The sequence below is a fragment of the Lingula anatina genome, chromosome 1 (genome assembly GCF_051362555.1).
Source record: "Lingula anatina isolate TDL-2025a chromosome 1, LinAna3.0, whole genome shotgun sequence".
In the NCBI taxonomy this organism is placed as follows: Eukaryota; Metazoa; Brachiopoda; class Lingulata; order Lingulida; family Lingulidae; genus Lingula; species Lingula anatina.
Window position 1 is genome coordinate 63995957 of NC_141767.1, and position 26588 is coordinate 64022544.

General features: G+C 34.7%; 1 protein-coding gene across 3 annotated transcripts in view; it reads left to right on the forward strand.

The window, feature by feature from the left end:
- The window catches only part of LOC106151227 (TNF receptor-associated factor 4), a 29202-nt gene extending 3528 nt beyond the window's left edge, over positions 1-25674 (forward strand). Inside the window, exons 2-7 of one of the 3 annotated variants that reach the window (XM_013524359.2) lie at positions 5911-5962; positions 15984-16088; positions 21014-21175; positions 22063-22224; positions 22559-22714; positions 23004-25674. In XM_013524359.2, coding sequence (XP_013379813.2) covers positions 5911-5962; positions 15984-16088; positions 21014-21175; positions 22063-22224; positions 22559-22714; positions 23004-23615 — 1249 coding nt within the window. In that variant the 3' untranslated portion in view covers positions 23616-25674. Of the gene's footprint in view, positions 1-5910; positions 5963-14734; positions 15201-15533; positions 15866-15983; positions 16089-21013; positions 21176-22062; positions 22225-22558; positions 22715-23003 lie in introns of those variants that run through there. The other 2 variants (XM_013524361.2, XM_013524363.2) reach the window with 2 other exon arrangements.
- The last annotated feature ends 914 nt before the right edge of the window (positions 25675-26588 follow it).

A 26588-nucleotide genomic window follows, 5' to 3' on the forward strand; every position in this document is an offset into this window, starting at 1 on the left:
AAGTAAATAAGTAAATTTGTATAAATTGATTACAAATTTTTTTGTAATTTTGAATAACTGTTATGGATAGATTATTTTAAGCAGTTATGAGACTTGAGTGCATGACACCTGTTTCTGTATTAAGATAGTACATGGTCAAATCAAGTAAATATATCTTTATGAATATGAATTTGATCAGAATTATTCCTGGGCTGATAAAAGAATTGAATTTAGTGATCACCATATTAACGTTATGTTAAAAAGGAGAGATTCATTTACTGATCGAAAGAAAAAAAATCAGTTGCATGGTCACTTCATGTAAATAAACAATTTGTTTAACTCAGGGAAGGTGCCTTTTTAAATGTTTATCAAACTGAATTTGAAGTATTATTTGTTTGTTTTTCAGTTTTAACCCATCTCAAATACCACATCTGAAACAAATTGAGATTGATTGGTTAGTTTATTGTCTCAACAATTATAAATTGTACTGCAATCAGTCCAAAGCATCTTTTAATGTTAAAACATGGAGATTTGGTGTCCACATTATGTTTTTGCATGTTAAGGAATTAGACTTTGTCTCAGAAAAAGGATAATTTATAAAAGAAGCTTTGCAAGAGTACACATAAGGCTTATTGTAGGATACTTGAGATAATTTCCTCCCACATGCAAATATTGGGTAAACACAACTTTTGCAGGTGTAACACATACAATAAATAATGAATTTTACTTGTATCAGTGATATAGACATTTTTTTCTATCTCAGCATTTAAGGGATTTTTGCCAGGGTTTCTGTTGTATGATATATGCATTTAAGGCTTTGTTATTCCATCGCTAATACCACACTGACTTAATTGCTAGGCAAAAAGGGCTACCTCAGTGCCTGAAAGGCTCACTAAATCAGCTGTTTGGGTTGGAATCCTGAGTCAAGCCCCAGTGTTGATTGTTATTCTTACCTTTATATCAATAGTGCTAACTAGATGCTGCAGGAGCAAGAGGAATGCCACTGATTTATATTGGGATGGTGTGGGTTTGTGGAGAGAGGAGCCATTGCTGTATTCTTTACTGTAATTTCTACTAGTGCTGAGTATGGAAGACAGCTGTAGTCAAATATCTACAAAGTTCTTTAGATGTATTAAATGTTGTTTTTATGGTAGTTTTCGCAAGTTCATTTGTAGTACCAGCAGCCTTTCCTTTCATTTCTGATATTTCAGCACAATTTTTCAACAATACAATGTGTTGTTACTTAAGGAATATACATTATTTGGGACAAAACATTGACATTTTAACTGACATTTGTTGTGTGTGCACACATCATTAGGGCCAAATACATGTAGTCTGATGTTTGGATTTTATCTTGTTTATTTAAATAAATGTAGAGAGTGAGTGGGGTCCACAGTTTTAGTCCTCCAAGTCAAAGGCAGAAGGTTAGACTAAATAAGCAGATAATTTAACAAGCAGCAGGGAGTTATGCCACATTATCACTGAAATTATGTCAAGGGGATGCCTTATCTGTAGACTATCTCTCTGTTTGGACAATGTGAAGCTGTTTGAATCACCCTCGCTGGTGATGAATTTAGTCCATGCAACCAACTGAAAAGTACTGTTTGATTTAAGAAGACTTCAAGTTAAATTGGTGTTGAGACAGCAGGGATACAAATTTATTGCAATTCCTTATGCTGCTGACCCGAAACACAGGAAGAATGTCTTTTGTGCTGTTGACTGGTATTGAAACAAAAAGCTTCCTAGATTGTGTTGTAATATTACTGAGTAAATGTGTATATTATGTGCCTTATCCATAGCACTTTCCAGCAGTGGGTCTCCTCCCCCAAGGATTATCCCCTTATTAATCTCTTCTCCAGGGGATCTCCCAGTAATCTGATGAAACAGTGCAGTCCACTCAACACAACAAACCAGCTCTATTTATTTATGTATTTTTTAAAAATATTATTGCTATTACTTTATCTCTGTACATTTTCGCAAGCTCAGTCTGGTGTAGAAAGTGTGAATAAAGCATATTATTATCACTATACAAAAGAGCTTGCAGAGTGGTACAGTGGTACAGAGGTGGCCAAAGAGGCAGGGCAGTGGTCTACATAGTAGCACTTCATTGTTTGTTTGATATCTGTATATACCCAGTATACAGGTACATCTGATCTACAGAAGGTGATTTATGAAACAAAGTAGACATTTTAAGGTCTCCAAGCTGTGTGAGGTATCAGATACTAGAGTAAACATAGGCAAGCATTTCTGTTTGTATTTTGTGTATAGGAAGGGACAGTGTAAATGGTTACTTGTTTACTCATCATGATCAACAGATAAACAGAGAGCACCTAGAATTTACATACTGTACCCTAGTAGTATATTCATTAGAAAATCCAGCCTATGATATTTATATTTCTGTACAGTTTAGAACTGTTAAGTAATGGTTAATTAAGTACAGTTTATGAGTGTTAGATTATGCAATTTATTTGTGGATGTATATTCAACTGATGTAATGTTGTTTAAGAACTGTATGTTAACATTTCCTGTATGGAAAAAGAGTCCCTTTATATGTAAAACAGACTCAATGTCATTTGAAAAAAAAAATGATAGTTAATTGCCAGTTACTGGTCAAGTACATATTACTGCTGTATGTTACAACAAACAAACTGCATTTAACTTCTTTAATTTATCAAAATTCTTAACATGGGCTACTTTGTGTACAGCATCATTATTCATGAATTTGACCTATTGCACACTCTGAAATACATGCACTTATTTTCATACTTGGGCTATGTAGTTTATCAGATCACAGAAGTTCTTTCATTTGGTAAATTGACTAAATAAGAGTTACTGTTGTATGACCTGATATGACCCCATGTTTCAGTTGAGCGGCTGTCCCTTTTCGTCAGTCACTGAAGCACAACATGCCATTGACACTTCCACCTGCCTGGTATTTATCTTCTGCCTTGGAAGTTGATTACCAGTTTACCTTTATCAGTGAAGTTTTGATGACTTTTCAAGAGGTCACCATATCTTGATGCACAGATCTGTTATAAAATGTTGTTTCAATCATTCTATAATTTTCTGAATTTTGCAAAATCTTTGTTTTTCATTTATTTCCATACATTCAAGAATATTTGATTTAGAAATAAGGGATCCCTTCTAGAAATATTTCTGGTTGAAATTTATTTCTACATATTAGAAGTGAATCCCCCGGAAAAAAAAATCCAAACTCAGAAAAAAATGTAGGCAGGTTAAGTAAGGCAGCCGGCTTGGTGCATACAATTTGTAACATAAGTTTATCTTGGTTATCTTTTCCCCATTTAGTCGCTGGCATGTTATGTCTGTGTCTTTATCACTGCCAGGCTGCTGGGAACTGATGTAACTGAACATTTTGAGATCTATTTACTGCTGTTTTTGGCTTAAGTTCCATAGATCTACATTAAGTTTAACTTACTAACTTGTGATGTTGTCAGGTTATGAATAAATGAAGTTTTAAGTTTCTTTTCAGTATCAGGTTGAGAAATTTAAGAACTTAAGATCCACATCCAAATCTCAATGGTCTGGTATGTTTTGTTTGGGTTGGGAAAAAAAATTCAGGTGAAACTTTTGCAGGTGTTCAGTTTTGAATTTACCGATTTCTCAAACCAGACTCTTCAGTTTATATTTACAGTTTACTTCTGATGGTGTAGTTTAAGGTTACTCAGGGACTAGTGAGGTGTTTAGGCTTTCATATGTGCAAATGGATTATTTATTTGCTTTGAGGTTCCCTTTGTTGTTACCTGAGATGGTGAAATAATAATACTGAATAGAATGTATTTTGAAGTACCTGTTAAATTTACATAGTCAACATTTCAAGGAGGCATTAAATTAAGATAAATGTTTCTTGAGTATTTTCTATATAAAGGTACTAAAGTGCCCCTGTCCTGGCAAGGGAAATATATATTCTGCTGAGGACAGTAGGGTCGAAAAGTGTTTATGAAAATGTATTTATAGAAAAGAAGATGTTTAATGAATCTGGATAGATAATTTTGTCTTGATGGCAGAAAAAGTTTATAGAAGAAAGCCCTTTAGGATAAATTATAGAGCCAGTTAGTCCAAGGTGCTGAAGGTGTGTTGTGACTTCCTAAGGACAAAATATAAACAACAAAGTGCTGGTGTGTGTATACGTGTGTGTGTGTGTGTGTGTGTGTGTGTGTGTATGCGTGTGTGTGAGAGAAGTTTAAACTGTAAAAAGTTTAAGAAGGAGTGAAAATGTATTGAGATAGCAGAAAATTACAAAAAGTTCCAAGTGCATTTTTATTCAGTATTTTTTTAAAATAAAAAACAATAACATAGTCCTCTGTGTCAGTTATCATTACACAGACAGACAGGCAGGGTGCTGGATTATCAGGACATTCCCTTGCTTTTTGTGGTTCATGTGGTAAGCTGATTCAAAGAAGACAATTACTGATACTTACATATGACATGATATAACATGATATGCACTTAATTTAATGCTTTGTACCTACTGTAGGTGTTTTCCACTACAGGTGATATGTACTTAATGTAGTCCTTTATACTTACTGTAGATACTTTCCACTACAGGAATCTGTAAAATTTCTGTTTAAAGGAACATATTTGTATAAACACTGACATTTGTGTGTTATACAGCTTACCTGTTTCATAACAGTGTGGCTTTCATGTTTAAATGATAAGCACAACTTGATCAGCTAATACTGGCTTCCACTGCTGTATTACAACAGTTAACAATGGTCAGCTGATTGAGGTTTACAAAAAAAACTTACTTAAAATGATATGATTTTGGGCTCTGGTTATTTGATCTATCCCACATATACTAGTTATGTTGGATTTCAAAGAGACTGGATGCTGTTATTTTAAGATTTTAGAGTTGTACAAGAGGCTCCATCTGTCCTGCTGTTCCAGGAATGGCTGATCTCATCTCAGCCGTCATCTGCTGTCAAAAATGCAATTAAACTAATCTCTTTCAGGTGCCCTGAACAAACCAAGTGATTAAGACCAGAAGGATTTTGTAGATTAAGCAGCCCATATACTGTCAATTAATTAATATTTGATAAGGTACAAGTACATATCCCTACTATTCTGTGGACTGTAATAATAGCTGGTGCTTAGTAGCCTTAGTAGGGCCGTGCCTGTTATAAAGGTGAGATGCATTGTGTGTGTAAGTGTCACACTATTTGCTTTATAAGATAAAGACAATTAGAGTAAAGTATTCCTCTGTTGCATGTGTGTGTGTGTGTGTGTGCTTGTAAGTGTGAGTATTTCTAAGGAACAAAAGAAATCACCACTTTTGTGATCTAAGCATTCATAAATTTCTGTTGGGTGATTTTTTTTTTGTAGTTGGTATCTCAAAAAATAGGATTACATGTTTTGCTGCATTGTGGCAGCAGTTTCTGCATACTTTAGGTTCATGGTTAGCAGATGTAATCATCTTGTGGGGTTGCTAAATAAGGTTCTGCTGTTCATGTTTAGATACATGTACTCAGACATCAGTTGCAGCTGGAACAGGATTGTTATATGCCATAGGTATGGATTAGTCTCTCTTATAGACTGAAATTATATCACCGTAGCTTTACTACAGTGAACTAGCTATATATTATTTACTGATATTTCCTGTTAAAAGTTCTCCACTTTTCAGAAGAGGCGCCTGTGTTGAGAGTTAATTGAAGGAAATGCCTTTTCAGAATGTGAAAAAGAACAAATGCTCCAGTGTTTTCTTTTTTACCATGTTTTTATTGTCTTTCAACAAATCTGATAATAATTATATTTTGGGTTCATAAAAACCCAAATTTTACTGTAGAAGAAAAAGAAATAAGAAACATGCAACTTACCTAGTATTTTTTTACCATTTGCTCTGAGCAAAAGATAAATAGATGCAATGAAAAAGATACAGACTGTAGATTGATTTGGTTCTCTTTTTTGTTACAGGGAAGGAATTTTCAAGTGCCCAGAGGATGAACTGCCTCTAGATTTCGCCAAGGTAAGCAAAATAATTGATATACTTATTACATAACATTGCATTAATCGAAAGTAAGTCATTTGGTTGTAGATGTATAGACGCATCTTAAATCAATAGCATCATTAAGGCAGACACATTTCACATTTTAATGTTGTAAGTTGAAGTGATACTGTGGTTAAAGTTAAGTTGGTTAGGTATGCCGCACATCAGTGCTTGTCAAGTAGCAGTATGCTTGCATTCAGTGGGCCTTGATGTCAGGCACATATTTGTGGCCTCTTTTTCCTTCCAGGGACGTAATTATTGTCACATTGTCGTAAACTGTAGAACTCACGTATCTCTGTCACATGCTGTGATCTTGTTTTATTACTGGTAAATTGACATTAAAGGCAGCACATGCTATGTTTTTAAAGGAATAACTGTGGTCTGTCTTGTAATTGTCAGTTGTGTTTGGGAAAGTTTGTCTGTTAATTTGGAAGACTAATGGCATTGTTTTCAGGTCAAGGGCCTTCTTGTAATGGGGTGTCTGGTCCTATTTAGGACAGAAGGAAGCAGAGATGAGCATGGGCTCCTTTGTCCTTTTTTTAACCTTCTGCATTGCATTTGTAAAATGTTTTTATAACTTCTTTAAAATCAAATAGTATATTCTTCAGTAGAAATGTAAGTCTGATTTGATTATCAGCATTGTATACCTGGAATTGTTAAGCAGTTGGAATGCTTTTCTTGATTCCTACTGTCTTCTTTGAGCAGTGTAATACCCTCAAAAAGGCAGCAATTCCTTATAAAACACTTATATTCAAAAACATAAGTTGAGTATTTGACTACAACACTGAGGTGCCAAAGCAGAAAAAAAGCCTCTGTCAAATTTTACACAATTAAAATGAGCAATAGATTATCAGGGGGTAAATATTCCCAAAGAAAATTGATTTTGTAAATTTTTTAACGTGTTTGAAATTATAGCGATTTCCTTTTTTAAAAAGAAAAACCCATATTTGAGACTCCCTTCTCAGAAAAAATATCTCAATTTCATCCATTCTTATGACATGCTACAAATAATATAGCCGCTTTTTTGGCTAATTTCTATAACCAAATTCCAGTTGCAAAAATATTTGCACTCATATAAATAAATCTACAAGGCTCGATGAGATGGTTGAACTGCCTGTGCTTTGTACTGAGAACCTTACACAGAAAACTTATTAGTGCAGGTGTTTCCTTATAAGAAATTCTGTTTAATAACCTACAGGATGTGTTTATATAACAACCCACTGTTTAGAAAACCCTGAAAGCAATGAAAACTGTGGCAAAAAACAAGATACACAAGCTATCATTGTTTTGTGAACAGTCGTCACTTCAGGATCACAAGACCCTTAGATGGATTTTTTGTGGCATTTTTTAGACCACCGCTAGAAAGGCTATCATGCTGGAGGTGATGATTTCTGTGCATATTGCATCACATACAATGTGGAAGATATGAGATGTAAAATTCTGTTTTAAAAAGCATTTGTCATATATCATCTCCAACCTAATGCATTCACCTGCACCATGCCTGCACACACATAAACGTGCAAGCATGCACATGCTCTCTTTCTCAGCACACTACAAAAGTCATAAAAATGTAGTAGGTATTGATTTCTGAAGATAAAGGCATCTGAGATGCAGTACAACCTTTATGATTGAATTTCATGGTCATAAAAGATGAATATATATTGTGATGACTATTGCATGACATATTGACCCATTGACCTGTGTGGTGTGATTTGGACAAGACTCACAAAAGCTCTTGTACTGCTGTGAAACAGTGATTCTACATATGACTTTCTGAGTGAGTGACACATGTACACAAGTAAGTGAAGCTCGTTGTTTTTCACTGTTTGTGGATATTTAATTTGCATGAAAAAGGAAAAAAGGTAATTAATTCTTTTTGAAGGCATTCATTGTAAATGTGTGCACCTACGTATTTGAGTAAGATTGAAATTTGTACAATTATTAATCTTATTTTAAATAAAAAGCATATAATTTTTAGTTCCTAACCCCCCCCTTAAAAAAAAGAAAAATTGTTTTTATAAGATAATGACATGAATTTTGATGATATTAAATGATGCCTAAGTGGATATGCATGTTGGAAAATTGCCACAGGGAAAATTAATATTTCCCAGTTGTAGGTTTTGTAAATGTTATGCTGCAACCTTTGTATTCTTGCAATGATCAATGCACTAGCTCCAAATGATTTTTAGTCTTCTGAAGCTTTGATGCTCAGATGAAGTAGCTTATTAAAGTTTGATATGTATTATGTTTCAATTTCTAAGTGAATAAAATTAAATTTGATTTATGACTGACAGAAAAGAGATGCTGATTAAAAGGAAATTTTGCAGTCCATCTTGTGAGTTAAAGAGGCAGGCAAATCATTATTGACTGTAGTTCTTGCAGACTATATTAGAACGTACCAAGTTGACCTTCCTCAACTGTACTCCATCTTGACAGGCTGCTGTCTGACCTATCCTTCCCATCAACATATCAGCAGATGAAGCAAGTTCTTACAATTTTTGTAGGTATTTTTCTTATCTGCAATAACAAACATCTTGGCATGCTTTTCCTGCAAAAATCTGATAACTGGCTCTGTTGATGGGTGATGTCAACAAGTTGTGGTCATCATGAAACTGTATACTGGACCTTGCCATTAGCACTCTCATTTAGAGTTAAAAAAAGAAACATTTGTCACAGCAGATGAGATTTTGACAGTGAGAAAAAGATGTTAAAATAAATGACAACTGTGTGATGTCCATAATATTTATAATTAATTTTAAAGCAATAATAAATTATTAATAATAATAAATTAAAAATAATTAATTATTAAAAATGATTAATGAATGGAAAGCATTCACAAGAACAAGTTTCATCCATAATACTGTATGTAATGGTATATGACATTATGTGAATCCCATTTTAATAGAGATTTTTTAGGAAACCATTTGTAACATGCTAGTAAATTTACATACAGCTCCACCACATAGATAGTTTCTGTAACATGTACAATTTGTTCATTTAAACATGGAGAACAGCCTTGTGTTCAGCAAATAGCTGTACTCGTGTAGGGAAAATTAATGGCAGTTCGTGTTGAATTTCATGATCCTTCAGGTTAAAGTAGCAATTATCACTCTCTTCCTGGGGAAGAGGATCTGCCTACGTCAGCATCAGCCCAAAGGAAATTGCTTCCAAGGCCATTAACGGTGGCTTTTTCCCCTACTCTGTCTACTAATTACCACAATATACGGATCACACCAAAGAAAATACATTTCCACTGCGGACATTTTCATGATTAGATTAATAGGTATCATGGGCCCATGCATATAAACTCTTTGATTTCTAGAGGGCTCATTAGTATAATGTCTCATCTGCCTGTGGATGAACGTTCACAAGGAATTTGCATTAAAACAGATATACTTTGTACCTAATTGGTGAAAATCACATGATACATCTAATGCCTTCCATTTCCCATCCTCAAGTACACATCATGGTATATAATTAGTACCACCAGCGTGTACGCTGGCGGTACTCATGGTTTTAGTCCCGACCCGTCTCGTACGGCTCCGCCGGCTCCTGCGGCTCCTGCGGCTCCGCCGGCTCCTGCGGCTCCGCCGGCTCCGCGTACTGGCGCCGGATACAAGTCACCGTTACCGCTTCTCCTCCTAGACTGCAAGGACCCATGTTCCCATCTCTTGGATTTAGGTCACATATAATCTCAACTTGAACCCCCTGTTCTTTTTGTCTCAGTCAGTGCATTGGCCTGGGCATGACGCGCGTTGAAACACACCCTTGTCAAAATTTTTGAAAAGTCAATGCCAAATATCTGCCAAATCGAAGGAATTATGGGAAAAATTACTATAGAAGTCTGACCAAAAGTCATATGTGAAGATTCCAAATATGCCCTTGGATTTGGTTTTTGACCTTTATTTCAAGGTCAAACGGGCCAAAATTTTCTAAAAATCTTAATTTTTTGCGAATTTTTTTTATTTCTGCTGATTTTCAGAAACTACACAGATCTAACCTATAATATTATGAGTAGTTGTTACCCTTTGGGTCATCTTTCATATTTTTGAGTTTGGGGTCAATCGGTGCATTTTCATGGGAGTAGCGGCCAAAACTGAAAACTTTCTCTAATTCTGGAACCATTAATGCTAGAGACCTCTTGTTTTTTGCATTTTGTAGAGCTTATCAAGTGCAACACAGAAGGTGGTGTCCATTTTTCCTTTTTCGATTCGGCTTAGGCGTTGCATTATATCACAAAGTTCAGTATTCGATATTCATTGGTGAAAATAAAATGTGAAATACTCCAAAATTAGCTGAGATACCCCCATAATTACTATTGAACTTGAATAGGAAGTCGTATACTGGTAATCTGACTGTGACCTTGAAATTGACCTTTGACCTACTTTTCACCATGAACTGCACTTTGCAAGTTTTCTGATCTTTATATCTCCAAAACTGGCAAAGATTCGCCCATAGGTACTATTGAACTTGAATAGGAAGTCAAATACTGGCAATTTACTGTGATCCTGACGTTGATCTTTGACCTAATTTTCACCATGAACTAAACTTTGCAAATTTTCCAGACCTTATATCTCTAAAACTATCAGAGATATGCCCATAGTTACTGTTGAACTTGAGTAGGAAGAAATATACTGGCAATCTTACTGTGACCTTGAAATTGACCTTTGACCTACTTTTCACCATAAATTGAACCTTGCAAATTTTGTCACCCTTATATCTCAGAAAACTGACAGAGGTAGGCTCATAGTTGCTACTGAACTTAAATAGGAAAGCATATACTGGCAATCTAACTGTGGCCTTGAAATTGACCTTTGACTTACGATTTATGATGAACTGTATTTTGCATGTTTTCTGGCCTTTATATCTCCAAAGTTGGCAAAGAAATGCCCATAGTTACTATTGAACTTGAATAGGAAGTCTTATACTGTGACCTTGAAATTGACCTTTGACCTTCTTTTTCACCATGAAGTAAACTTTGCATATTTTCTTGCCCCTCATATCTTCAAAACTAGCAGAGATATGCCCAGTGTTGCCCCTTGGTTTTCTTTTTTATCAGCAAATATGCAACACTGATAATACATTTTGAGGAAAACCAGTAGGCCTTTTGTCTAGAAAATTACAGGAGTGATCAATGTGAGGAAAATACAGGTCAATTTGAAAATTGATAGGACCATTTTTACAGTTTTTTTTTTTTTTTTTTTTTTTTTGATAATTCTTGTTTATTGCATTGTCAAGCACAAGACTGGTAGTGGTGCCCCTTTTTTTCGGTTTTCCATACGAATGAGCTTACTCCAGCTGGTGGTACAATATCCAGAGGCGGTATCGCCTCTCTGATCCTCTAGTTGGTTAATGTTCTTAAATTTGCCCTGTTTATGTTAGTTGATCTGCATATTGTGACTTTTTAGTCTTGAGCATCTACATATAGCAGTGCCTTTTTGTAATATGACAAAGATAATTGTTTAAGTCACATAAATCCTTCAGCATGTAAATGCTGCAACATTATTTATATTATGACCTTTTCATTTGATTAGAAAAAGTGTCCTTATATAAATTTTGATGCAAATGATTCAAACTTTTTTCCGTCTTATTTTGCTATTGTTGATCTTATAATTCTCTCTGAACACCAACATGACAGTTTTCTGAAAATCTAGTGTTTTCCTAGTTTTAGAATTTCCATGGATGCAGTTATTTTCCATTAAATTTACAGACATCTTTTGAAGTACAATAGCCATTCAAATGACCAGTGGCATCCATTCTCTTGCTTTTAATTGTTTGGTAGTAATAGATTAAGAAGTTTTTAATGAAGATGATGAAGCCTATTAGATATATATATATATATATATATATATATATATATATATATATATATATATATATATATATATATATATATATATATATATATATAGCCCCAACAGGAGTAAGGGCACACAGCATTATTATTGCATGGTGAAGTGTTCAGACATGCAGAGTTCAACTCTGTGCAACAGTTTGCAGACTTATTAATTCCAAGGGCTCAAGTCCTATAATGTAAGACAATGGAGTAAGTTGAGATCTGATACATTAATTAGACATTGTCTGCATTCAGGTTTTTGTTTTTACATTTTTGTCATTAAGCCTATTGGTGAGGTCCATATAAAAAGAGCAGAGAATAGTGCACTGTCTATGAAGTGTTTTGAACATTGACAGGTGGTCCTTTGGCAAAGGAATGAGCTGTGTTAATACCTTGAGAATAATGCAGTGTGTACAGAAATGGTAGCTCTCAAACTTTTAGTCTGCCAGGTGCTTAGATTCCCAGGTTGTCTTATTGAACAACCTACATTTTGTGGGTGTGTATAGAGACATCATTTCTGTTACATTGCTGTGGCAAAGGAAGACATAGGTAGGGCAGAATTATGTTACGATGATGATAATTCTGTTAAAAAGGTTTTTCATAGGTGATCCAGTAACTATTTTTTGCAGAGACTGATCACCATCTATTATTACTTGCATTTGAAGTTTTTTATATTCAATTAAATTTAAACTGATTATATATTTGGGCTAGTAAATATGGACAAAGTCCTTTTGGACTAAGTGTAAATGCAGTGTACTGGTATTTGGTTAAAAATGTGTGCATATGATTACATTAATGAAGTATGCTTATTCAAGCATTAAGAAAATTTAATACCTTAGGCTTAACGACAATATGTTCTTGTTGTGAATTGAAGATGGGCGCGCTTATCAATTTAGAAATTTTAGTAAGACTCAAACCCAAAACATTGAACAGATCACTGATGAGACTTTTCTGACTTTTGTAAGCTTTTGTACTTTCGTGTACGCTGGACCCCCGGTCAATTTTCCTACTTTTTAAGTGAGGACTGGTCTCATCCCTGACAGATGTGACAGGTTAAATATCAGTATGAAAATGTATGCAACTGCAAAATATATACCATATTTATCTAAAGATCCCATTTTACATATGTCATCAGCTTTTTTTATGTACACAATTTACAATTAAGCATTGCACCAGGTTATATATTGTGATGTTGTAGACTATGCCCACCTGTCGCACCTTTGGTCCAGCACCTTTTGTGACAAGCTCCCCATTCAGACCAGCAACTTATTTTCCTAAGTGGCAAACACTGGTTGTAGTGGAGGTATAAATTTGAACTCACACATATTGTTTTTTCATTTTTTATTTTATGAAAGTTTTTACTGTTGATGGTTTCAAAACTATTTCTTCACCCTGGAATATATTGCAATAACTAGCAGAATTTGTGCCTGTTGTGTCTACATTGCATGCTTATTTATGCTATCTGACAATCATGCGGGTAAGATTGATAAATTGTCACTTTGCAGTTTGACTTCCCTTTTGGACACAGTGGGCCCCTGGATCACTATATGTAGCCCCACAAATCATGAGATCTGTTCAGACAAGGACTGACTTCTAAACACCAGAATAAGACGAGCCAGATGACCAGATTATAAAAGCAAGTTTGTCTCCAGCTGTCCCTTAAAAATGTAAAGAGCCTACATTTCACCTTGCAAATCTTAAAAATCTAACATTTAAACCACTGTGGTTGAGTGATGACATGTTTAAGTCCATTTCTTTTCCGAAGTTATCCTGATCTGAATGCATCTCTGAAAATATAGAGATACAGTGGTGTCATTTCCCCAGTTGACAGTGTGGAACTGCCTTGTACTGTTTGGACATGGACGTAAGACAATACATGTATACTGTGACAAGGGTGCTCTTGTCCATTTACAAAGACAGCTGATGTGATGCAATGTAAATGAGTAATACTATGACACAGTTTGAAGAAAACAAAGAAACGTCATGCTGGAAGGTGACAGCTAGAATGCTTTGTATGTGTCTGATTTATTTAGCTGGTTTTGTTGAATTATGCACCTTTGATTGTCACATCTGATCCTCCCCTGTGGACAGTTTAATTGTTATGTTGTTATCAATTTGTGCTGCAATAAATTTTCATCTGTGTACTTTTACTTGACGGATTTATATTACCACAAACAGTAAGTTCTGTCTGTGTACAAGTCCTTCTCAGTGTTAGATTTAGTTTATTACATTAGCCCCTCCTTCCTCCTTCCTTAATTGACTTGTATAGGGTTTATGGTCCTTTTGTTTGGATCAGTAGATTTTATGAAATGAACTTAGGATATAATGTTTGATTTTGGATCCCTGTGGTTTTCAAATTGGCTTAACAACAATGTCCAGTGGAGTCAAATTGGTTTACTAGATTTAAGTTATGTCATGCTTTTGTGAATGTTAAAGTGCGTAATATTTGATAGTGAGGTTAACATATTGTAGATGCCCTTTTTGATACCATCTGTTTAGAAGTTGAGTGCATAGTGCATCAAACAAGGGCAATCTTTAAAATCAAAAATCCCTGTTTTGCTTTCAGGTATCTACCAAAATCTAAAGCAACAAAGGTCAAGTTATGTAAAATATTCAGCCAATTTATTTAACCCTCTAATGAATGTTTTACCTGATTTAACATAGAGTGGTTCTTATCATAATATAAGGAAATATTATGCAAAGGTACCCAGGAATCTCTGCAAACAATTGGTTGGTGGTCTGGCCTGGTGTCCCCATAGGGCATAAGCTGAAATGTACAGCCATTGTACTCTATTTAATCATATAGGACTGAAAGGTTAAGGTAATATTATGATGCCCTTTGTTGGGGATGATTAATCTGTTTCCCATGCACATTTGGGACCGTTTGCAGAACTGTAATTGCATGTTCAAACCAGAGTTGAGGTATTAAAAACAATGTCTGTGTACCAAGGAGGCTGGCAGTTGAATGTGTTAATTTGGCTGGATATAACAACAGGGAAAAACAGGCAATATATTATCTGATAAACCTGTATGTAATAATACATCAGTAATTGTCAGCTTAGGTGTGCATGAAAGCTGCATAACCACAAGATAAATAATTTGCATTGTAGACCTGTTGAAGTTATGTGGTCACCATATACATATGGCTGCCTCTTGTTATAGTGAGTCAAAGAACTAGACAGGCAGGGGCATGTACAGATGAAATCAAAAGAGGCACACCAAATGTCATTGGATAAATTGATGATGTGGAGAGTTATAGTTGGTCGCTGCCCAGGCAGGAAGTTTGTGACATACTGTACAGCAGTCTGAGCAGTAGCTTTGACAGTTCAGAAATCTTGTGAAGACACCCAGCTATTGATGTAATATATAATATATATGCAGGTATGAATATGACCAGATATGTATTTTTCATAGGATAAAGTATAGAGAAATAGATACAGTATGTGTATTATTTGCTTGCTCTTTTTGCTAAGCTGAAGTGTCACAGAAGTGCAGGTACCAGTATGCATGATCATTTTGTTGACTCAGTCCGACATAAATTCACAGTAATATGACTACATTTCTGATTGTCATCATACCTGGAAGATAATATGATCCACAGATTAGATTGCCTGAGGTGTAGCCTGAAGACTAACGCTACTACTGCTTCCCTGCTTACTACAACATTTATGCAGACTGACAGTTGCTTTAAGGCAGGTGCAATATGATGTATTAATCAGATAACCATTGGAAGGCTCTTTGTTTCTAGTTTTGCATCATTTATATATGTATACGTGTATATACACGGATAAAACATGAGAGTGTGAAATAGGTCAACGAGATCTCATCGTAAATATGTACTCCATCTGGGAACAGCTGCCTTGGCATTGCAGAGGACAGTGGACACAAAGGACTGAAGGAAATTAAATACGGAAGGAAAAAAAATCAGGACTGCCACATCTGCTGGTTGCAGGGGGAAATGCCAACCCTTTCATTTGAAAAGGAAACATTTTAGATTAACTTTTCAAAATTATGACTGATACTACGAACTGATACCACAGAATCAGGTGATTTATGTTTTAAGTTATGTACCAAACATACAAGGCCTTGTTTTTTCCCTCTGTTTATTGGTTACATATACATAATTTTGTTCTCTTTTCTTTAAAAATGTCTTATTCTCTCCAGATTTATCCAGATCAAGACTTGGAAGTAGAAATAATGAACAGTCTTGTCCGCTGTAAACATTTCAAAGAAGGTTGCAAGTGGACAGATAAAGCGGCACACTTACAGGTGAGTGTAGATTATAATTTCACACCTTATCATTGAAATGAATACTAATATTCTTAATCTCCACATAATTGCCCCTGTTTACTTTTTTACTCAGAAATTGTTTGGCTGATAAAGCAGTATTGATTCTATCACATCATATTCTGGAACGTGGCATATTCTCTGTTGTAAAAATCCATTCAAAGGCAGTAAGCCACTTGAGACTTGTGAGCCATGCTGGTTGTACACATGTCAAGAGATGGTTTTGTGTGTCTACCCCATTACTACAGCTTGTGTAATAAGTGATCATCTGTCAGTGCCCTTCAGATGCATTTGACCTGTCTTTGTTTGTAATCTTTTGGTGTGAAAACTCCTTACTCAGCAGCTGTATGTTTCTTTTGATGATGGTTCTTTGTGCTTCAAAGTTATCAGGTTTCCTTTCTGTAGTATATATGATGTGATTCATTCTTTGTAAGTCTCTTCCAACATGATAGGGATGTCCCAGGTAGGTTCCATCATCTATGTATAGTTTAGATAGTAAAATGAAAATGAGATAGGAACTGTAACTCTAAACTTTTATCAGAAATACACACAGATCTTGGTTATAAATACGGGTATGTTAAATCAGAGGTGTAATTTGGTGTACTGTGTATACTGTGACTTATTGGGACATGCATGCAGTTTCTCATTACTTGCTGATTATTGGAGATATTTCTGTTTTCTGGTAAGGCGATAATTGCCCTGTAAAGAAGGGCACCAGTCTACTGATTACATGAATGTTATATAAAAGTACACTCTGCAATCAACAGTATTCACATATCTCTCATTGTCCAAGCAATATACTTCTTTTTGTTTTGTTTTGTTTTGTGTTATATATAACAAATATGATGAAGTAATATAGCGTTTATTCATTGTATCGTATGCATCTACATGGGTAGATGAAAATGTACAATAGGATTGCAATTATTAATAAATATAAATTATATTAAATAGTGGTGACTGCTTGTGAGAAAATATGTTATAGTAATATGTTAACATGTTTTCATATTTATGCTTACTAGTATTTTATAGGTGTGAGTGCAATATGCAAAATTTAAGTTAAGATAATGTGAAATTGTATTACCACAGTTGGCAAGAGCAACTGATGTTATCTGTAATTTTTGCTAAGACAAACTTGCTATCTTTAAATCTGATACCTGAAGAAATGCAAATATCAAGTACTCATTAAAACAAAATTAAACCAAAAGGCTCTGAGCCTGGAGGGAGAGAGGAATCTCATATAATGACAGTTCATATCAACATCCTTATTAAGATAAGAGGGTGACGATGGCTGCACTTTTAAGATGTTTGATGTCTGACAAGATCAGGAACATAGATCCTTATGATTTAGTGCTTTCTTTTTGTCTTCCATTATGATAAAGTTAAGGCTCAACATTCAAAATTACCCAAGATTACTTACTAAATTGTATCATTAACAGTGATTGCCTTAGAGAAAATGCATTCCGATACCTAAGGCGAATATTGCTTTACGGTTCACAGTTAGAAAGCACAGAGTCAGATTAATAATGAGCAGTTAGACTGGCAGTTGATAATGAAGGTTGTAAAAATGTGACTGAAAAGGACTGTTGGCACTGTTGGTTTACTTTCCCATGCCAAAACGTGTCCTGAGGCTGTGGAGACATTAGCCTGCTCTCTTGACTAGAACTATATAAGGATGCTGGTCTCATCATTGTGTCTCTCTTGCTTAGTAGCCTCACCTAGAACTTTATAAACTGTGGTGTTGGAAAACACAGCCAAAGTTTGGGAATTCTCCAGCATATTATCTGCCATGAGCCTGGACTGGGCTATTGTTTTGGAGCTTAAGTAGTGCAAGGATCACTGTGTCGCTGATGGTCAAGCGGCCACTTGAAGGCTACTATCTCTGTCATCCTATATCTTTACAGTGCATTATTATTATAGTTCTGATTGTGCGACAAGACCCTGCTTGTAGGAAACCACCTTCAAATTTTGGAGATAGTTTGCCTAGATAAAGTAACCTTCAGTGTATTATAGAGTAGCATACCTGGTGGCTGTGTCATAAGCTGAAGAATTTTTCCAGTGACAGGGATTTTGCATTGCATACATAGTCATGGTAGGTGGAAAGAAACATATGTCTATTTTGCCTCTTAAGGCAAGGTACAATTAATTTTTAGCCTTGAGTAAGCATCATAAAAATGCTTATGGGTTTTACAGAGCGTGATTATACTTGTAACTATAAAAGTGTGAAAAGGTAAAATCTTCTTGTTTTAATATCGGTATATAGAGGTACTCTCAAAGTTAATGGGTAGCCAGTGGTCAATATGATGGGAAAAATTAGATTTATACAGTAAGATCAATTTTTACCACATCACCACATTCAGGATGATGTATTTGTGTGTTTATATCTGTTGCTAAGGATGCCACTTCATCAAGTGTTAACCGTTAATTATATATGGCCCAGAGATTTAATAATGAGATGAAGGTGTGGTTATTTTGTACATGCATCTTGTCTGGATAACTAGGTAAGTAGAAATAGTAGGAAAAATATACAGAATACAGTGAATAACAGGCCATAACTGGTGGTGTGGTGAAGCTGTTTTTGGTGTTTCTTACACAGAATGATGACTCATAATGATAGATCTGTTGAACATCAGAGAAATAAGGTAGGGAAAGAATTATTGCCCCTCACATTCAGTAAATGTATTTTCACATCTGTTACTATAACTTCTATTAAATATACTTCTATCTTAACATGAACTTCAATATTTGGTCAGGAGGGTTTCACATTTTGCATGATGTTTATATTATATTATATTATATTTTATATTTTTCATAGCATAAACATAGCTTATATTTCAAAATAAACATTGAGTGATTAGTTGTAGATTTCCCCTGTAATTTGGATATCTATTTTACTGTTTAATGATTTTTACTGACAACTTAGTTAAAAAAAGGAAAAAAATCCTGACTGAAACACTGCACATCACCCTATAGTGAAAAATGGCTTGACACCCAGTTTGTGGTTTACATGACCCCATAAGATTTCAGCAGTGGATATAAAGGAAAATGTATTATATTTAATTTGATGAACTTAGAACTATGATGATTTTAGCAGATATTTTCATCTGGTTTTGTTTTAAAATTAGGCTTTGGTGTTTTTGTACTTGTTTTATAGCTAACAAGCATATCTAAAAGTATGTACTGGACCACCTTAAGTGGTAGTCAGACTTAAATACGTAAAATTATTGAATTGCAGGGGGAATATACTGACATAAACAATGTCCTAATGATACGTGATTGAGATGTTCTTTCATTGAAACGGCAGTCACTGGGTCAAAATTGTAATTTTTGCTTGTCAGCAGGGTTGCTTTTGTTTTATGGCACATTTTCCACAAATGTGACATGGTATAATTTATAATTATCCACTTTTCTAAATGCAGCTGGCTCATTTTTTATGTGAGCAGCAACAAATAATCATTATGTCTAAGATACTAAAAATGTTTTGTTCAGTTTCTTTGAATCCACTGCTATTTTGAACACCTTTAAATATGTGCAGGACAGATGAGTACATTGATTAAGTTACTAGTAGCTTAATCCTAACTCAAGGCAATTATGATGGTAATACATTTATTAAATAAACTCCACTCAAAGTGAGTTACATATGATGTGATAGGAGCTGCCATCTGCTTGTAATTGTACTGTCATTTTTTTCATTATATCTTTGCTGGCATTTATTGCTTTGTTCTTTTGAATATATTTTATCGCCATATATTTTAACAAAGTTAAGATATACCCCCAGGGCACCATAATGACAACAATTTTGTAAATAAACAATTTTGCAGACAAGAAGTATTTTATTGGTAGTAGGGTTTTTTGTTGTTGTTGAAATGGTCTGGCAATTAACATTTTGGAATAAATAAATAATGACAGAAATTGCTAGGAAATGAGTGAATATAGTCAGAGCAAGGTCAATTTTGAATTCATTGTCCTTGTTCTGATGTCCACAAATAGAAATAAACCCATGTGATTCCCTCAGTAAGAAGTGATATTAGCAAGTAAACAGAAGTAGTATTATATTATAATCTAGTACATATATATGGTTAGTATGCATGAAGTACTCCAGTATACAGGTTTTGTAGTTCTTTATGTAGAATAGAAATGGAGCATAAAACACAAGGATGAAAAATCGATAGTGACAAAATGGGAAAAAGGGGCCTTAATAATCTCCTAATGAGAAGTAAATTGTCTCCTGCTGGCAGGAAAAGAGCACATCTGTTCACATCTATCAGTGTTATATTTGCCATGAGACAGTAGCTGTATTCATGTGGTGACAGATAGTGCTGGTTTTGGTCAGGTGTTTGAGACTGATATACACTGTGTTGAAACACCTGCTGCTGCTGCTGACATTCCATGCAGGAAGTATAAGGTATGTCCATGGTTAAGACCCAGTAAGGCACAGATGCCCATAACCAGTTGATCAACATAGAAGGTGGTCAACCAGCTGAAGTCTTGATGGTGAGGAATCAATATCTAGATGGGTTTGAGTATATGAAGTCCAACTCTTATAAGGGTTTATTATGGGTTGAATGAGAGCTGGGACATGTCCACTGAATTTCTTCAATAGATATACTTATATCAGACTGGATGATTTTTATCTGTTTGTGAGTGCTGTGTTTGCTCAGTATTGCAGACCCTGATTATCAGCTCTATTTGGTTGTTTGTTGTTGACTAACAAGGTCATGCTGCTTCTAAATATAGGGCATTAATATTCATCTTTTGTTTTATTTATTTATTTATTTATTTTTTATTTTATTTATTTTTTCTTTATTGCAAAAATTTCCTAATGGCTGTAGGTTCAGGGTATGATTTGGTATATGTCTTAATATTTGGAAAACAGAATGTTTTCACCACATTTTTGTTCTCTTTCACAGGCGCATTTAGATATCTGTCGCTATGATGCTGTGCCGTGTCCCAACCAGTGTGCCGCCATGTTGTCCAGAATCTGTCTCCAGGACCATCTAGAATACACCTGTCACAAGAGAAGGGTCACCTGTGACTTCTGTGGCATTGAATTCTCCGGTGAACAGATGGATGTAAGTTAAACCAGATTCACTAATGCAGTCATTTTTTAGTTTTTTTTTTTTTTTTTTTTTTTTTTTTTTTTTTTTTTTTTTTTTGACAATAAATAAAATAATTTCTTTTTTTTTTTTCGTATTTCTGTATGGATCTTTTCCCTTCATTTGAAGATCAGATATGAAGAATATTATCACTGATTTTCTTCTGCCAGTTGAATGATAAAAATGAGTTAATGATTTACTCCTTAACTGTGATAATGGCATTTGTTGTTTGTATACTGATAAGACTAAAGTCTCTTTGGCTGTGGGTTGTAAAAGTGAAGTTTTATTTATTGACTAAAATATCGGTTGTTACTATAAACTCCTTCCTACTGCAAAACAAAGATGGGAACTTCAGCATGAAAGATGGCTACCCATATTGTTCATACCCATCTGTTCCATTCAGTATGCGTTAGAGTAATATTTCCATGTCACTTAATGAAACCTTCTGAGAATGTTATTGCTCTTGTGTATGAATAGGCTTGCTACTTAATGAAATAATGGTTTTTGTCCTGCAAGGATAAATGAATTCATTATTAGCAATGGAGTAGCCTTAGCAATCAAGAGGACTAGGTGATTTTGCTGTAGTGTTTGGTTTTAAAGATTAAATGGTTTACAATTCATACAGAAAAAAATCTTTGATGATATATCACTTAACCAAATATTTATAATGTATGTTTTAACCAGCTTTACACTTTGAAACTGTGTAATATCAACAGTGGCTATTGAAATAAACAGCATAATAAGATCATGCTCTCCCCATTGCACAAGTGTAGTCTAAAGACCAGACACACGATCGGTGTTAGATTAAACATTAATAGCTATGACTAATAAATCAATTTATTATTGATTTTTTTATTGAATAGAACCATGATGGGGAATGTGGCTATGAGACAGTGTGGTGTGAGAATAAATGTGGTGCTAGGCTTCAGCGGAGATTCCTCAATAACCACATGAAAAATGAATGCCACAAGAGGCTGGCCATGTGTTTGTTCTGTCATAAGGAGTTTGTGTTTGAGACATTGCAGGTGAGATCTCATAAACTATTAACACAAAAACACAAAAACAATTGAATATGTATATAACCTTTTTCAGACCGACAGAATATTTTAATTTAGCATCATTCACACATTTGAGTTAATCCTTTATGTGACAAAGGTGTAGTATCTTGAGTAAATGCAGTACTTGAGATAATTTGACAACATATTAAACTTGTCAAAAATGTTTCAATTTCTAATTGAGCCATTCTCTGTTACAGTAATATTTAAGACATCTCAGAAAGCAATATTTTAACAGACTTATAGCAATAAATAAATAAGGATTGAAGGAATTTTATTTAAAGGAGCTCTCCATTACTTTTAGACCCATCAGCATACCTGTCCCCGTTTCCCTATATCATGTCCCAACCGCTGTGACCCCACCAAGATCCCCAGAGAGGATATCGAGAAGCATGTCGCAGAGTCCTGCCCCTCAGCATCTGTTCCTTGTGTCTTTAAAGAGGCTGGTTGCAAATACAGGGTAAGTAAAAGGCATGGCCTAACCAGCTTTGAAAGTTGTATTTTACACATAGTTGGATATTCACAGTATGTTGAAGAGTTATTTTCTCTTTTCGCCAGCAAAAGCACAGTCAAAATGAGTTTTGAGGAAAACTAAAGATTGTTTATAATTTTATGTCAGTATAAGTAATTGGCAGATGATATGTATATGTTGACAACAATTTGATTATAAATTTGATACATGACATATATATTAATTTGAATATATAATCTTGAAAATTGTTCTATCATTATCACGAATCCTTTCACAGTGCCCCAGATTCAGCCTAGACAAACACTTGGACGAGTTCACCAAAGCACACCTCAGTCTTATGGGCAACCTTGTCTTGCGCCAGCAGCAGGAAATAAAACAGCTCAGGGCAGACTTACAGGCTGCAGGAAGCAACACAAATGGTGTTCTTTTGTGGAAGATCCCAAACTTTAAGACCAAATTGGCAGAAGCCAAGCAAAAGAGCATGGAGTTGGTGAGCGTGCCTTTTCATGCTGGTGACAATGGATATAAACTGGCAGCCTCAGTTTTCATCAATGGCAATGGATCAGGAGAAGGAAAATACCTCTCACTCTACATCAAAATCCTTCAGGGGGAGTATGACAACTTGTTGGAATGGCCCTTTCAGTTACCGATCACCTTTACCATCTTTGACCAGTGTTCCATCTTGGAAAAGCGTGTGAACGTGATTGAGAGTTTTCTGCCAGATACCACTTGGAAACATTTCCAGAAACCCTCAAAAGACCAGGAACCCATGGGGTTTGGCTATCCCAAGTTTGTGTCCCACGAAACTCTCTTTACTAGGAACTATATCAAGGATGACACAGTATTTATCAAAGTGAATGTAGACACTGCCACCTTGTTGGGTCCTTAGATAATAAGTACCTCACCTGTTCACAGAGGTTATCACATTGTTTCTAGTTGCCAAAAAATTCATATAACAGACAAGGGGTATTGATATGAGTATAGCTATAGGTTATAGCTAGATTACTCTTAGAGTGCATTCCCAGAGATTTAGATCAATCCATCTAGATAGACCTAACTCCCTGGGGGTTCATGCTAAATTGCTGTTAGCCGAGTGTGCACGATAGTTAATTACCCTCTTACATCTTTTAGTAGGCGGGACAGACGCTTAAGCCGGCTAAGCTGACAGTAATCTAGTGAGACTCCCCACAGGGATAGATCGCTCTAAAATCTATGGGAATGGGGTCTTAATTTTGAATGTTGTTTTTATTTATATATTTAAGACTGATGTTGTGAAAGTAACACTTGAAAATGGTGAATGGCAGAAATTGAAGTAGTGGGTCTATGTGGATACCAGGACAGCCTATTTATTTTGTCTTAGGTGGAATGGACTGTTCCTCTTTACAAGAATCATGGTGCTATATTTTATTGTTCACATTTTGTCCAAGATGCTCACAGTCTTATACTGGTACCCACACAGTCCATATTTGATAGTATTTGTTACAAGTACTTTCCTGGAGGAAGTATTGCAATATTTGAATTATTTAGGCATATTCTTTTTTATGCTGATTGACTCCTTAATCTATAGCAGATAGGGTAGCACATGTTATGTATACAGTGGATTTCACTTGGAAGGGAACATAGATAGCAATATTATTTTTCCATCCATATTTTACTAATCTGTTAGGCTCTGTAACTCGCATGTTTATCATTGCTTTGATATTTTAAGGTTTTATTTGTTCAGTGCACATTATCAGTCCCAGTTTACAAAAAATGACACCTTCATCTAATTGTTGTGTGCCTTGAAATGTGCATGGCCTACATTAGCAATTTAACAATTATCCCTTATTATGCAGTGTGTAAATTTGTTGTATATCATATGTTAAGACCATTTTGCAGTAGGAAAAAAGGTTATATAGCTAGTTTAAGCTAATAAGGATTATGCCTCATAAAGTATGCTAGGGAAAAATTATTTAGAGCATGTTCAGTGGCAAAGATTTTTATAAGACAGTGGCTTACTGCAGCAAGTTGCAATGGATTAAAATTATTTTAAAAACTTCAATGACAAATTTTTCTTTTGTTTGTTGTAATGTGATTTCATTATACTAAACTTGTTAAGATTGAATTAATTTGAGTGGTCTAAATTATGTTACTTACATTTTGATAAATTAACATCTGTCAATTTTTTGAGGCAAGGGTCTTTTAATCCAGGCATTTTGTATTGGTTGGGGCAGTAAAGTACTACATAATTCCTTTAGTAATACTCTTATAAGTCTCTTATGGATTTTTGTATTTCAGTTCAATGGTTTTGGCTATTAATGTGTAGGTATTAGTAAACCTAAAACATGTATTGGCTTCACACCTACGGGTAAAAAAATTACATTGAATAGTTTAAATGGTGCTTTGTGGTACATGCTTTTTGGTTAGACAAATGAGAAAACCAGTATGGTTTCTGCTCATGAGAATAATGCTTAATTTGTGTAATAAGATACAAGATATATTCACATATATATTTGTGGAATGAATTGTAAGATTGACTCTTTGAGAGCATAATATTGCACGACAAATCAGATGTACAGTGTAGGATCCTTGATGTCGTCTGCAAATGCTGGATGTTGTATGTGTGTTAAATGGCGATGGCTAATGATTGTCATGATAGAAAAAAAATGTTGTTCATTTTCTTTCGGGGACATTTTGAGCTGGTTCTCAATGGAGCCTTAAAAAATTGGAACCTATCATTTCGTGGAATATTTAGTTTTCAAATTATGCTTCTATCCAGTGATTTTTAATTCGTTAAATTTCTTTGTACGGCTTTGTATATCTTCTTTTGAGATTTTTTTTGTCTTTAAGTCTACGAAAAAGTGTAATATTACATGTCATGGACTTGTATGGTACATTATGTGGCATGGTATTAGTTGGTTTATTTGTTTGTATATTACATATAATAAAGGTCATTTGTGATTTAACAACATTGTTTTAAATGCTTTTAATGAATTCAAACAAAATTGCTCAAAATTTTGAATGACAGACATTAAGGATAATGATATTAATATGGAATCATTTATATAAAAAAGAAAGGATGTCTGATACACAGCATCTCCCATACAGATAAAGTACATGGGACTGAAATCAAATTCCCTGGCCAAAAGAAAGACCTCAACATTAAGTCCATGTTTAAAGACAGTTTGCATGGTATATCTTTTTTGAAAAAAAAAAATGTGAAATTATTCTGTTTCTCGGGCATACACGATTTCAAACAAGGAGAACAACTCTGCATGTTCATAATCATCATTTTTAAGTGTAGATGTCTCCTAGAGATGCAAATGCATCCATGATTAAATTTGCGCTCAACTATCGCAACGGAAAATTGGCTTGAAGGACAGCGAAAGTATCCATTTTAATTGTATTAGAGTGTATTACACCACCCGTCCTGTGCTTTATAACATCGGTATGCTATTTTGTTTCGTAAAAAATCTGTTTTTTTTTTTTTTTTTTTTTTTTTTTTGACACAAACTTATCAAAAAGTATGCCAATATTCAGCGATTTTGTGGATAATGATATCGGTCCCCTGAATAAACCCATACCAAGAATGAATGCAATGGAAATACGATATCAATATTGTCATCCACAACAAAATGTAACTTGAAGCATTTCTGTCTGTTGTACACACACAAAAAAAAAAAAATGGTGATAGCTTTGACACAATTGTCTTATCTAGTAAAAGTGCAGTTTTACCCTCCCCACACCCACGACCACTTTTTGATCACGGCTGACACTCCGTAATGGTCAGAAAGAGTATAATTCTGGTTAGCTATGTTGGAATCGAGAACCCTCTGGAAAAAGACAAAAAATAACATTAACTGCATCAGTTATTTCAATATCC